The sequence below is a fragment of the Dendrobates tinctorius genome, unplaced genomic scaffold (genome assembly GCF_039654945.1).
Source record: "Dendrobates tinctorius isolate UK_male_01 unplaced genomic scaffold, ASM3965494v1 ptg000011l, whole genome shotgun sequence".
NCBI classification, from domain to species: Eukaryota; Metazoa; Chordata; class Amphibia; order Anura; family Dendrobatidae; genus Dendrobates; species Dendrobates tinctorius.
This window is the reverse complement of record NW_027361679.1, coordinates 107773068-107786619: the sequence shown is the minus strand read 5'-3', so window position 1 is coordinate 107786619 and position 13552 is coordinate 107773068. Positions and strand designations below refer to the sequence as shown.

General features: G+C 45.1%; 1 protein-coding gene across 2 annotated transcripts in view; it reads left to right on the top strand.

The window, feature by feature from the left end:
- Positions 1 to 13552, top strand: part of DOT1L (DOT1 like histone lysine methyltransferase) — a 177243-nt gene that overhangs the window by 139892 nt on the left and 23799 nt on the right. For both annotated transcript variants that reach the window (XM_073546030.1, XM_073546023.1), the window contains exons 18-24: positions 99 to 236; positions 3455 to 3580; positions 4355 to 4797; positions 4953 to 5088; positions 5196 to 5339; positions 7770 to 7884; positions 10524 to 11047. In XM_073546030.1, coding sequence (XP_073402131.1) covers positions 99 to 236; positions 3455 to 3580; positions 4355 to 4797; positions 4953 to 5088; positions 5196 to 5339; positions 7770 to 7884; positions 10524 to 11047 — 1626 coding nt within the window. The remainder of the gene's footprint in view (positions 1 to 98; positions 237 to 3454; positions 3581 to 4354; positions 4798 to 4952; positions 5089 to 5195; positions 5340 to 7769; positions 7885 to 10523; positions 11048 to 13552) is intronic.

The window sequence follows — 13552 nt, the reverse complement described above, 5'->3', positions numbered from 1 at the left end:
TACAATATCTCAGTTTCTGTGTAAGGCTGATGGTGAAAGTTATGATTTGGATAAAAGTTCTATGTTATGAAGATTTTTTTTTTTTTTTACCTCTATAGTTGGGAGTCAAGGCCCTGACATTCAGTGACCTAATCCAGGCCCAGAAGGAGATTTTTGCTCACAATCTTCAACTGAAAGAGCAAAGCCGGCAACTGGAGCAGGAAAATGGTGAACTAAGGAACCGAAGTCTGGTGCTGGTAAGCTGAGGACATTGTGTATTAGAAATGCCCACATCGGGAGATGAGATCTCAGCACTGAGATCTTGGTGCCGAGATCTCCATCTGCACATGCTCCTCCCCGTGGCAGCCATTTTCCCAGAGTTCACCGCATAGGAAACCATTGAACTGCGAGGGCTCTGGCCTTTCACAAAATGCAGGCAGAGCCCCCGCAGCAGCACCGGACACCCGCAGTGGTGCGCCGCACATCCAGACACCCCTTCATCCCAGCCTGTGGCCTGCAACAACGCTCCACTCTTTCCTCCTCCAGCCGCTACCCTGGGACCCTGCTCCACAGCGGCTGATAAGGTCTATCCGCATTATAAGACCCATCCCCATTTTCCCCCCAAATTTGTGGCGGGGGGGAGTGCATCTTATAATCTGAAAAATAAGGTAATTTCTAATATCCAGAGTTTTATGCCTGATGTAAATACACATTTCTTTAGACTGGCCTCCTACCTCACCTCACTTATGTAGCTAATCCAGTTTTGCCATTCTAAAATTTTCTTCCAAATCTTGTCCCTTATGGCATCTGTTCACCTTCATGCACTTAATAGCCCTCTGTATTCGTACACATACTGGTTGGTGATCGGTTCATGCAGCATTATGTGCATCCCCTATTTATTACATGAATGGCTGTATTGTATATAAGCATATTTTACTATTTACCTTTCATGTCCCCCCTATTTCCACAGACTGTAGGCTTGCGAGCAGCACATTTACCTTTCATGTCCCCCCCTATTTCCTCACAGACTGTACGCTTGCGAGCAGGACATTTACCTTTCATGTCCCCCCTATTTCCTCACAGACTGTACGCTTGCGAGCAGGACATTTACCTCTCATGCCCCCCCTATTTCCTCACAGACTGTACGCTTGCGAGCAGGACATTTACCTCTCATGTCCCCCCTATTTCCTCACAGACTCTACGCTTGCGAGCAGGACATTTACCTTTCATGTCCCCCCTATTTCCACAGATTGTAGGCTTTCGAGCAGGACATTTACCTTTCATGTCCCCCCTATTTCCTCACAGACTGTACGCTTGCGAGCAGGACATTTACCTTTCATGTCCCCCCCTATTTCCTCACAGACTGTACGCTTGCGAGCAGGACATTTACCTTTCATGCCCCCCCTATTTCCTCACAGACTGTACGCTTGCGAGCAGGACACTTACCTTTCATGCCCCCCCTATTTCCTCACAGACTGTACGCTTGCGAGCAGGACATTTACCTTTCATGTCCCCCCCTATTTCCTCACAGACTGTACGCTTGCGAGCAGGACATTTACCTTTCATGTCCCCCCCTATTTCCTCACAGACTGTACGCTTGCGAGCAGGACATTTACCTTTCATGTCCCCCCCTATTTCCTCACAGACTGTACGCTTGCGAGCAGGACATTTACCTTTCATGCCCCCCCTATTTCCTCACAGACTGTACGCTTGCGAGCAGGACATTTACCTTTCATGTCCCCCCTATTTCCCCACAGACTGTACGCTTGCGAGCAGGACATTTACCTTTCATGTCCCCCCTATTTCCTCACAGACTGTACACTTGCGAGCAGGACATTTACCTTTCATATCCCCCCTATTTCCACAGCCTGTACGCTTGCGAGCAGGACATTTACCTTTCATGTCCCCCCTATTTCCTCACAGACTGTACACTTGCGAGCAGGACATTTACCTTTCATGTCCCCCCTATTTCCTCAGCCTGTACGCTTGCGAGCAGGACATTTACCTTTCATGTCCCCCCTATTTCCTCACAGACTGTACACTTGCGAGCAGGACATTTACCTTTCATGTCCCCCCCTATTTCCTCACAGACTGTACGCTTGCGAGCAGGACATTTACCTTTCATGTCCCCCCTATTTCCTCAGACTGTACGCTTGCGAGCAGGACATTTACCTTTCATGTCGCCCCTATTTCCTCACAGACTGTACGCTTGCGAGCAGGACATTTACCTTTCATGTCCCCCCCTATTTCCTCACAGACTGTACGCTTGCGAGCAGGACATTTACCTTTCATGTCCCCCCTATTTCCTCACAGACTGTACGCTTGCGAGCAGGACCCTCACTGCTCTTGATATCTGTTGTGTTATTCTGTAATGTCTTTATTGTCTGTACAAGTCCCCTCTGTAATGTAAAGTGCTGCGGAATATGTCAGCGCTATAGAAATAAAAATTTTTACCTTTCTGTTTATGGTCAGTGTAATGAGAGCCAGGCCCGACGTATCCAGTCGCCTAGTCCACTTGATTTTCTTCACGTGCTTTAACACTTAATTTTATAGTGCAATCCACCTTTTAGCTCAGAAAAAAATATTAGGGCTATTAATGAAGGCTTGTCCAGAAGTGGATAATCCATTTAGTCGGACGCAAGTATACAAGTTTTTTTAAAATAATTTTTAACACTACACCCTGAGGCGTTTAATGAGAGGCTGTTTAGTAGCACAATCCCTTCAATAGCCATGAAGCTTTACTTGTAAAGCTGCTTTTACAGTACAATTTTACCATTGGTTATATAGCTACTACATAGGTTACACAGGACAGTTTTCTTGGCTTGATGAAGATCTATCCGGCCAGTGCTGTGCCATCTATTTAGTAGCCATATGAGCACAAATGCAGATTTCCTTGTTTTGTACCACTGGTAAAATTGTGGTGTAAAATCCATTCAACGGCCATGACGCTTTGCAGGTAGAAGGGATTGTCCACTACTGGATAACACTTTCAGTAGCACTTGGTGTTCCCTGGCCATTTGATATGTCACGTGATCACTGCAGCCACTGGTAGCTGCAACCTTAATTATTCCGTCAGAGCAGAGCTTAATTTTATTTATATAGCGCCAATATATTCCATACTTTATCATTATTATTATTATTAACTGTTAAAGCTGCAGCCATCAGCCAAGTTACTGGCAGGAGACGCTTCACAAATATTGTAGAAACCGTGCTGTTCTTGAAGGTATAGAAGTGTGTGCTGTACTATGGACATTTATCATATGGGGTTATCCTGTAATGAATAACCCCTTTATTAACCAGGGTTAATGCCCCCTTGGTTTTGTAGGGAAAAATTTAGTTTACCTGATTTTCCTGGCATGGTTTGCATCTGCTGTTAAGTTGGATCACACTGTCATACAGATAAAGGCAAAATGACTACTTCTACACACTTACTACACCGGAAATCATGTAGCTTTTGTTCTGTTTTCACTTACAGCTGAAGGCCCGTTGTGAAGAGTTAAAATTGGATTGGAATACACTGTCCCTGGAGAATCTGATGAAGGAGAAATCCACACTGAAGAATCAGATTTCAGAAAAGCAAAAGCATTGTTTGGAGTTACAGGTCATTGATATTTTGCAGTATTGGTTGTATTTCTTAAATGGGTTTTTCGCTACTAGACAACCCCCAGACTGGTGTTGCTCCTGTGATTTCAGCATGGTTATTCTCGGTTGATGCATGACATTAAACATTAAGAAGGAATCGTTCGGTAGTGGACATCCTAATATCCTTTTAACATGCATTAGTGTTCAAAATGTTTTCTGGCTATGATAAGTAAAATTTCTATAAAGATGATGAAGCTGAGAAATGGATCAATATTTCTTCCTCATTTGATGAGGCAGCATGCTTGGCTTTTCTGGGACATGCATAAAACCTTTTCCTTACCCTTTATACAAATCATACTGTATATACCTACTGTATATTGCATGGACTGTAACCCTGAGGTTCTTTAAAAAGGAGCAGAAGTTCCTATCACAGTTACTGATGACTACTAGACAGCTCATGTCACTCATTAATAATGTAACAGATCACTGTTCGGCCTTTTGCTTTGTACTTAAAATATTTTAGCTTATGAAGTGGATTATAGAGGCATAGATGGTATTGCCTTTAGCTGCCCATTTGATGCTGGGATTTAAAGGAGTGCAGAGGAATAAATGCAGGGTGTAATGTGGTATTCAAGATGGAGCCTGGAGACTAGGCTGAACTGTAGGGAAGTACAGCTTCTAAAAGTGCAGTGTGAAGACAATCAAGTGGGGCTGCAGGGATGGAAAACAAATACTTTAAGAGCTGACATCTACTCTTTACATGCTTAACCCTTTGCTCATTCTTTATTTTCAGATCAGCATAGTAGAGCTTGAGAAATTTCAGAGGCAACATGAATTGCTTCAGCTAAAATCTACCACATTATCAGAGGATCCACCACCAAGTAACAGTCGCTCGAAGGGTAGTTTCACTGCTCGCTACCCACCAGAGGGATCACAAACTCGTCTGCTCCCTACTCAGTCGTCCAGCATCAACGGCATGAGCCCTGAACCCTTAATTAATGGTCATGCTTCTAGCTATGAATTGTACCACTCTTGTCGTGGTGGAGGAAGTAGGCCTTGCTCTAAAGAAAGCACACCATCTCGTGTAGATCACAATGATCTAAATGCATCACGGCACAAGGGAGAAAAAAATGGCCAGTCTCAACCAGACTACACACGCTACTCTCCTGCCAAAATTGCTATGAGGCGTCATCTTAATCAAGATCCTAATTCCAAAGGCCCAGACATCGCTCATAGGTACGAGAAAGTTGTTTCCTTGATGTTCTTGCTCATCTTATAACCTATTTCACAAACCCCTCCAGTCAGACATTTAGGGGGCACCATGTAAAATATTTTTTTGATTTGCATTATTGGCATTAATGCACTTTCTTAATGTTGTTTGTTGTATTTAGAAGTGAACTGGTGAGAGAAAGTAGTTTTTTGTCATCGAGTTCTGGAATTTTAAATGGTATCCAGCTAAGTCCTCAGGAGTCTCACCCTTCATCTCCTGAGGCTGGACAGACCGCAATGGAAAGAGGATGTGATAAGGTAGGTGAATACAGTAGGTTATTGTACAGATTTTAATCACAGAAGCAATTTATATTTATACTTTGCAGTTAGTTTTTTAGGTTCTCATTGTTTATATTTTCTTTCAGATATCCAGAGATTATTCTTCTGCTCCTAACCTTGAGACCATCACCAGTTTGCCTATTAGTATCCCACTTAGCACAGTCCAACCTAATAAGCTGCCAGTCAGTATACCTTTGGCAAGTGTTGTCTTGCCAAGTCGTGTGGAAAAGGTAGGATAATGATCTGTTCTTCCTTGTACCCAACTTATAGGCCTGGTTTCTGAACATTAAGTTCTTTTGTTCTGAGGTATGCCATACTGCATTGTATCTCCCATCGGGACAGACTTTTAATTGGCAGAAAGAATGTTGTATTACTGTGTAATTAGAATAGACATTAATGGATGTCTAATTATTGCATGTCTTGAGTAAAAACATAGTCACTGCAACAGATACTACTTGTATTATTGATATTTGGGCATATGAGCTTAAATATTGTAGTAAGTTTGTGGTGGTCCACTTTAGTTTTACAGATTAATTATGTGAGTTAAAGGGGTATTACCACAAAAGATATTTATCACCTACCCATGGGATAGATGATAAACGTCTGAAAACTGGAGTGCCTGACATAGCAAGAAAAGTTGCCCCAATCTCTGTACCTTTCCATTGTAGTTAGGATTTAAGGGTTTGTTTTGTCCAATAACGCTGTTATCCTGCATAAATCCAGTTAATCTGCAGGTTGATAGTGTTATGGAGGTGCTCAGCTGCTGTACGAAGTGTTGCACCCATGAGAAAATTAACTTGATTTCTCCCAGGAGCTGCCAGCTTTCAGTCATATAGGCGTGACTAGTCACTGGTAAGTATACTGTGAGCTGTGATTGTAATCACACCCTGGAACTTTTGACAGCTCACTCTGCAGTGCCTCAGTGCTGAACCGACTGTCAGTCAAAGTGCAGGGGTGTGCTTACAATATACTGAGTGGTGATTGTGACAATATGACTGAAAGCCAGCAGCTCCTGGGAGAGAAAAAGTTTTCTCCTGGGTACCACACTTTTAGTACAGCAACCAAGCATCTTTTCTAATGCTGTTGACCTGATAATTAACCGCACGTCTACGGGTTTGTAGCGTTATCAGATCTGATGGGTTCCCTTTAAAACCCCTTAGTGACGGGGCCAATTTTTTAAAATTCTGACCGATGTCACTTTGTGCTACTAACTCTGGAACACTTCAATAAATCCCATTGATTTTGAAATTTTTTTTTTTTTTTGGCACATTATAATTTATGATAATGGTAAATTTAGGTTGATGTTTTGTTTGTTTATAAAAAATATCAGAAACTTGACAAAAATGTAAAAAAAATTTTTATCCCTTTAATCCAGATAGTCATACCACACAAAAACATTAATAAATAACATTTCCCACATGTCTGCTTTACATCAGCACCATTTTTAAAATGCTAATTTATTTTGTTAGCCTTTTAGGAGGTTTAAAAATGCAGCAGTAATTTTTCATTTTTTCAAAGAAATTTACAAAATTTATTTTTTTGATGGACCTATCCAGGTTAGTAGTGACTTTGGGGGGTCCTATATATTGGAAAACCCCAGAAGTGATTCCATTTTAAAAACAGCCCCCCCGACATACTGAAAACTTCTGTCAGATAGTTTAATAAAGATTCAGATGATTTTCAGGAATTAATGCAAAGTGGTAGAGCAGGAATGAAAAAATGCTTGTTTACCACCTAAATGTCACTGACTTATGAACTGACAGCTATAGCCGGGAGAGTCTAAGGCAGCTAATTTGGCTGTGAATTGCGATGGCAAACCACAGGACCACACTATCATGATCTCAGTGTGTCAGATTAAAGCGGAACCCCCCACAATCTATTAACCATTTATTTGATGTAGTCATTTTTGACAGCAACATCTAAGGGGTTAAACAGATATGGACGGTGACAACACTGATCGTTTATGATACAGCAAGTTGTCAGCTATAGTGGACAGTCGACAGCTACTGGATTGTCACCTGTATGGGGATGAGATTCTCTTTATATCTCAGGTCAGTAAAAAGACGTATTTCCTGTCATTAAGGGGTTAAATGGAGCTTCTTAGTTTCCCATCACTCCTGCTCCTCCATTCATGTCGGAGACTGATGAAAATAGCCGATCATAGCACTTTTAAGGGAGAATAAAATACAAATTATACCACTTTTGCTGAAAGTAGTTGTTCGCTACTTTTACATTGATTCCCCATTCTTAGGATAAGGCATCAATGTCTGATTGGTTGGGGGTCTGACACCCGGCACCCCCACCGGAAAGGTGTTATCGGAAGCCACTGGCATGAAGTGCTTACTTGAGGAGCTGGCCGTCTACATGTAGTGATTGGGGCTTTACTGGTGTGGTTACCCTTCAACACCCCGCTATTGTGACTAGCCCCATCTCTCATTAAAATAACTTGGATTATGCTGTTTATATTGTACACAATGTAATACATGGGATTTTACTAAATCTCAATCCGCAAGTCCTGTTTTCTGGCATGCCTGACAATGCTCCTTCAAAGCTGACTTTGTGAACACACGTTCCTTTTCTTTTTTGTTTTGTTACCATTATTGTTTGCCACAACCTCTTTGGATATTTTAACTTTACTAACTTCTGACTTCTTGTTCCAGAGAAACAGTCCCAGTCCTGGTTGTCATAGCCGAGACAGCTCATGTATTGATAATCAATATGGTGCTACTGCAAACCTCAATTATGCTGCTGTCTCCAAGTCGCTGGCTACCTCAGGTAACTGGTTTATATTGATTTTCTCACACTTTCCTTATATGTTGCTCCATCTATGCAGTTTGATTTCCATATTTCAAGCACCAACTAAAGGCTAATTTCAGAACAATGAGTCTAAAATTTTTATTTTTTGTTTTATTATGTAAATACTGGGCCGTGCATTAGATCTGTATTGTAAAGCTATAGTGTTAAGCCTTTGGCCAGTATGCTACCTATGCGTAGACTGCTTCCTATTACATTCCTTTCCCTTTCCCAAGGTTTTTTTTTTTTTTTTTTTTTTAAAGATATGTTAATATTTTGGGTCTGTTGGATACTGTGACAGATACTGAGATCTCAAATCCCTTTATTCTTCCTGGTCGCCTTTGTCAATAAATCTGGAGAGGTAGTGTTCAAGCATTTGGCTTTCGTATTGAAAGTAGGGTTGTTGGGGTTTTTTGTAATTCAAAGTTATTCCTAAAAAACCCAGCCCCTTGCTCCAGCTGCCCTCTCAGAATAAATGGATGCCCTCAGTCAATCAAGTAAAGCTTTCATCTGAGTAGGTGTATGGTGTAGCTCCATGATGATGGTGGACTAGTTCTTTCAAGTTTTGTGTCTAACCAGTTAGCTGCCATAAGTTTGTGTGGGTCTTTACATTTTCTGTGCAGCCAGTTTACCCATAACTTTTAGTTATATAGCGCCATCTTATTCTACAGCACTTTACGATTTTGTTTTTATGGAAGATATGAAATCCAATAAGCCTGTCAGGGTCGGCAAAGTAGCTTTTTTAATAAAGAAAAAAGTTGTAACACAGTTTAAGTGTGAATAGTCTACATGTTCTTCCAAACACTGAGGATATCTTGCATCTAAGCATATACCAATTTACTGCAAAATACACTGAATCTAGAACAGTTGCTGTGTGCCAGATTTAATCAGATTTTAAAGAGGTTGTCTGGTCTTAAGCAAACCTCACATCGCTAGCATTGCATGTTGTGGGGATTTTCCAGCGACGGATGTGTGACCACAAGTATATGATTTTCATACATGCAGTCCTGTGCCAATTAGATGGGCAGAAATAGTCAAATTGCATAATTGTGGTCACATGAACACCCGTGCCTGAGAATCCTTGCAGTGCGCATTGAGGATACACAACTCTGCAGCTACATAGTGACATATACGTGTGTGTATATATACTGTATTTGGGCGTGTATAGATAGATAATATAGTTATATAGGTAGATCAGTACCTCATAGTTCCTACCTCTGTGGCTCCCTTTCTTTCTTCCCTCCCTCTGTGGCTCCCTTTCTATCTTCTGTGGCTCACGTTCTTCCTTTCCTCCCTCTGTGTATCCTCTCTGTGTGGCTCCCTTTCCTCCCTCTGTGGCTCCCTTTCTTCCTTTCGTCTCTGTGTGCCTCCCTTTCGTCTCTCTGTGTGCCTCCCTTTCGTCTCTCTGTGTGGCTCCCTTTCGTCTCTCTGTGTGGCTCCCTTTCGTCTCTCTGTGTGGCTCCCTTTCGTCTCTCTGTGTGGCTCCCTTTCGTCTCTCTGTGTGGCTCCCTTTCGTCTCTCTGTGTGGCTCCCTTTCGTCTCTCTGTGTGGCTCCCTTTCGTCTCTCTGTGTGGCTCCCTTTCGTCTCTCTGTGTGGCTCCCTTTCGTCTCTCTGTGTGGCTCCCTTTCGTCTCTCTGTGTGGCTCCCTTTCGTCTCTCTGTGTGGCTCCCTTTCGTCTCTCTGTGTGGCTCCCTTTCGTCTCTCTGTGTGGCTCCCTTTCGTCTCTCTGTGTGGCTCCCTTTCGTCTCTCTGTGTGGCTCCCTTTCGTCTCTGTGTGGCTCCCTTTCGTCTCTCTGTGTGGCTCCCTTTCGTCTCTCTGTGTGGCTCCCTTTCGTCTCTCTATGTGGCTCCCTTTCGTCTCTCTGTGTGGCTCCCTTTCTTCCTTCCCTCCCTCTGTGGCTCCCTTTTTTCCTCTCCTCTCTCTGTGGCTCCCTTTCTTCCTTCCCTCTCTCTGTGGCTCCCTTTCTTCTTTTCCTCCCTCTGTGGCTCCCTTTCTTCCTTTCCTCCCTCTGTGGCTCCCTTTCTACCTTTCCTCCCTCTGTGGCTCCCTTTCTTCCTTCCCTCTCTCTGTGGCTCCCTTTCTTCCTTCCCTCTCTCTGTGGCTTCCTTTTTTCTTTTCCTCCCTCTGTGGCTCCCTTTCTTCCTTCTCTCTGTATGTGGCTCCCTTTCTTCCCTTCTCTCTCTCTGTGGCTCCCTTTCTTCCTTTCCTCCCTCTGTGGCTCCCTTTCTTCCTTTCCTCCCTCTGTGGCTCCCTTTCTTCCTTTCCTCCCTCTGTGGCTCCCTTTCTTCCTTTCCTCCCTCTGTGGCTCCCTTTCTTCCTTTCCTCCCTCTGTGGCTCCCTTTCTTTCTTCCTTTCCTCCCTCTGTGGCTCCCTTTCTTTCTTCCTTTCCTCCCTCTGTGGCTCCCTTTCTTCCTTCCTTCCCTCCCTCTGTGGCTCCCTTTCTTCCTTCCTTCCCTCCCTCTGTGGCTCCCTCTTTTCCTTTCCTTCCCTCCCTCTGTGGCTCCCTCTTTTCCTTTCCTTCCTCTGTCCCACTGTGTCTCTTTTCATAAATATATTACATATACAGTATACCCATATTTTTATAAAGTATACACTTCTATATCTTCCTCTGTTTTTCAGGTTTCTTTTACCCAACCTGGTCATCCTTGAATGGACCAGTTTTGAACAGCCATGGATCAGAGACAGACTGCATGGATGACTCCTCAAATTCAGGCACGCTTTCAAACTCGGGAGGATCTCGTAGTTCCACTCCTTCCCATCACCAGCAAATCTCTCAGCGGTCACCTGCTCACTATTCCATATCGAATAGTCCACGTACACTTCAAGACCCAAGCAAGCTTTCGGGAGATGGAGAAATAGACAGTGATGCTGAAATTGAAGCCAAGAGGCGAATAATCTTTACTATAACAAGTGGAGGCGGAGGTTCCTCCGGGAGGTCGCCATCAAGCAAACATAGCCCTCTGACTGCCACTATCCGCATGGAGTGTGGCACAGGGCAGGATGGTAGGAAACGTGGAAACAGGAGGAAAAGATCCTCAACAAGCAGTCACTCATTGATGGTATCTCCTAAGCGACGATCACTTCCAGCATCCCTTGGGTTGAGCGGCTTTGCATCAGGTTCTCCACTGAATATCAGCTCCATGGTACAGTGTGTTGCTAAGTATTATTACATTAGGGTTCCATGCATATTATGCTGTTAAGTCCTTAAATGCCACTATCAATCTCTGACAGCACCATTTATAGCACGCAGCCTGGGAGTGCACCATTGCACGCACTAATCAGGCCCCCACAGCGAGACTGCATGGTGCTGAAGAGCTACTCTTTCAGTTGGGAGTCTAGTAAGGCCCCCCATGCCTGCTATGATGGTGCCCCTATGAAGACCAGCCTGTGGCTTGCTTTCATTGACCCTGATTGTTTCTGTATGCTGTATTGTTGGGGTGTTGCCTTATATAGTTTAATCGATCAGATAATTGTAGGTTTAAGTCCCCTAAGAAGACTAACAAAGTAAAAGTTCTTTCTCCTATGCCTCATTGGCGGACACAGACAGTGGGTGTTATGCTGCTTGCCACTAGGCGGACACGAAGTAAACCTGAAAAAAATGTAACTCCTCCCCTGCAGTATACACCCTCTCGCTGGATCAGATTTCTCTAGTTCTTGCTTAGTGTCTGTAGGAGGCACTTGGGTCTGGTTTCAGACCCCACCGTTTTTTTTTATTTTTGAATTTTCAGTAAATTTTTATTTTTTAATTAACGGAGTGAAGGGGGCGACGGTACCTTTCTACAGCCCGCTCTCCCCCGAACCAACAGGCAAGCACGCGAAATATCCCTCCCCGTACACTTTCCTGCGACGAACGTGGCTGATTCCTCTGACGATTCCTTACGGTGGACGGATATGAGGGCAAGCGCAACAGAAGATGCATGGAGTGCATGGAGACCGGCAGAGGCATTTACCTACAGCGCTCCCGAATGCCCTGAATCAGCCCCATAGCTCTCCATCCCCCTACCTATAGGGTGGATCGATGGAGCGTACCCCTTTAAGAACTCCTCCAGCTCTGCTACATCAGCCCATGAGGATGAGAAGACCTGCGTGGATGGCCCAGGACAGCGCGGCCAACCTGAGCACTGGAGTAGAGGTATGGGGTCGGGTCCTGGTCCCTGGGAGAGGCGCTGACCGTGTCTCAGCAGCGGTGCTCTGGCGCCCCATCGCGGCCCCCCCCCCCCCGCTCTCGGCGCCGCGGGTAGGCCAAAGATTTTGTCTCCGGCCTACTAGGCCGCAATTTTAATAGCGCCTCCCGCACTGGCCCCACTGCCCCTCCTTGGCGCCTCTCGTCTCTTACGAGAGGCGCAATCCTAGTCTCGGGGGCCATGAAATTCACCTCAGCCTGCTCTGGAAACAGGCTGTGAGGCACACACTCTGCCGGATGCCGGGTGTCACCACAGGGCCACCGCTATTCCACCCAGGGACACAGCACAGGACCGAGGTAAGCTGCATCTGCCCTCAGAGCAAAGCTTAACCCCTTCCCGGCACATTCCCTGCAGCTGCAGACCAGTATCTGCCTTTAACCCTTTCAGGAGCACTATGTCTCAATCTAAGGAGGCTAAACGGGCTGCTAAGAAGCACAGTGTTTTCTATCGTGTGTACCACTTGCAAGTCTGCCTTACCCAGTGCACAGACTAATCCGTTATGCACGGACTGCGACCTGGCCTGCGCTCAAACGCCCCTCGCCGCCGCTGGCAGGCCTCTGCGTTTCGTACCCCTGAGTGGGCTGCGTCCCTGTCACGGTCGGAGTCTCTGACCCAGGCTATATTCTCCCTCCAGGAGGACTCTTTAAGTCAGAAAGCGTCCTTACCTCCCAAGGAGGGCTCTGGCATCGGCCGGGAACCGTCCACCAGCATGGGCCGTACTCGTTCAAGGGATGGTCAGGTCTCTAGAAAGCGGACCCATGACGCGTCCCCTAGTCACGTTCGCCCCTCAGGATCTGCGACTCCTGTCTCTCACTCTCCCTCTCCTGAGGTTCACAGCGAGCACGACTCTGAATTCGAATCTGACATGTCTGCCCCTCAGAATCCCCCCAACTGATCAAGAGTTGCATGATTCTCTTATAGAATCAGTCAACAGGATTCTGAAGTTGGATGAGGAAAATATTCCCGCTTCAGCACACCCTATCTCATTTAAGAAAACCAAGCGTGTGCGCAGGTTATTTGCCAGCCATCCGGAGTTTAAGGACATTGTCCAGAAACATAGGGATCGGCCACATAAGCGGTTCACAGGGCAAAAGTCTACTGAGACTAAATACCCTTTTGCTCCAGACCTAATGAAGGATTGGTTACAGTCCCCTTCGGTGGACCCTCCTGTATCGAGTCTTGTTTCTAAAACGCTCCTATCCATCTCTGAGGGCTCCTCAGTCAGAAACCCCTCGGATCGTCAAATTGACTTATCTTGCCCGCTCAGTTTTTGAAGCTTCAGGAGCGGCGCTTTTTCCATCTTTCGCGACTACTTGGGTCACTAAGCCAATGGCCGCTTGGGCAGAAGTCTTGATTACTTCCTTCCAGGGTACCAATCTTCCTCCGGAGGCAACGGGTTGCCAGGCAGATAATTCACGCAGCGGACTTTGTAGTGGACGCTTCTTTAGATGCTGCCAATTGCAC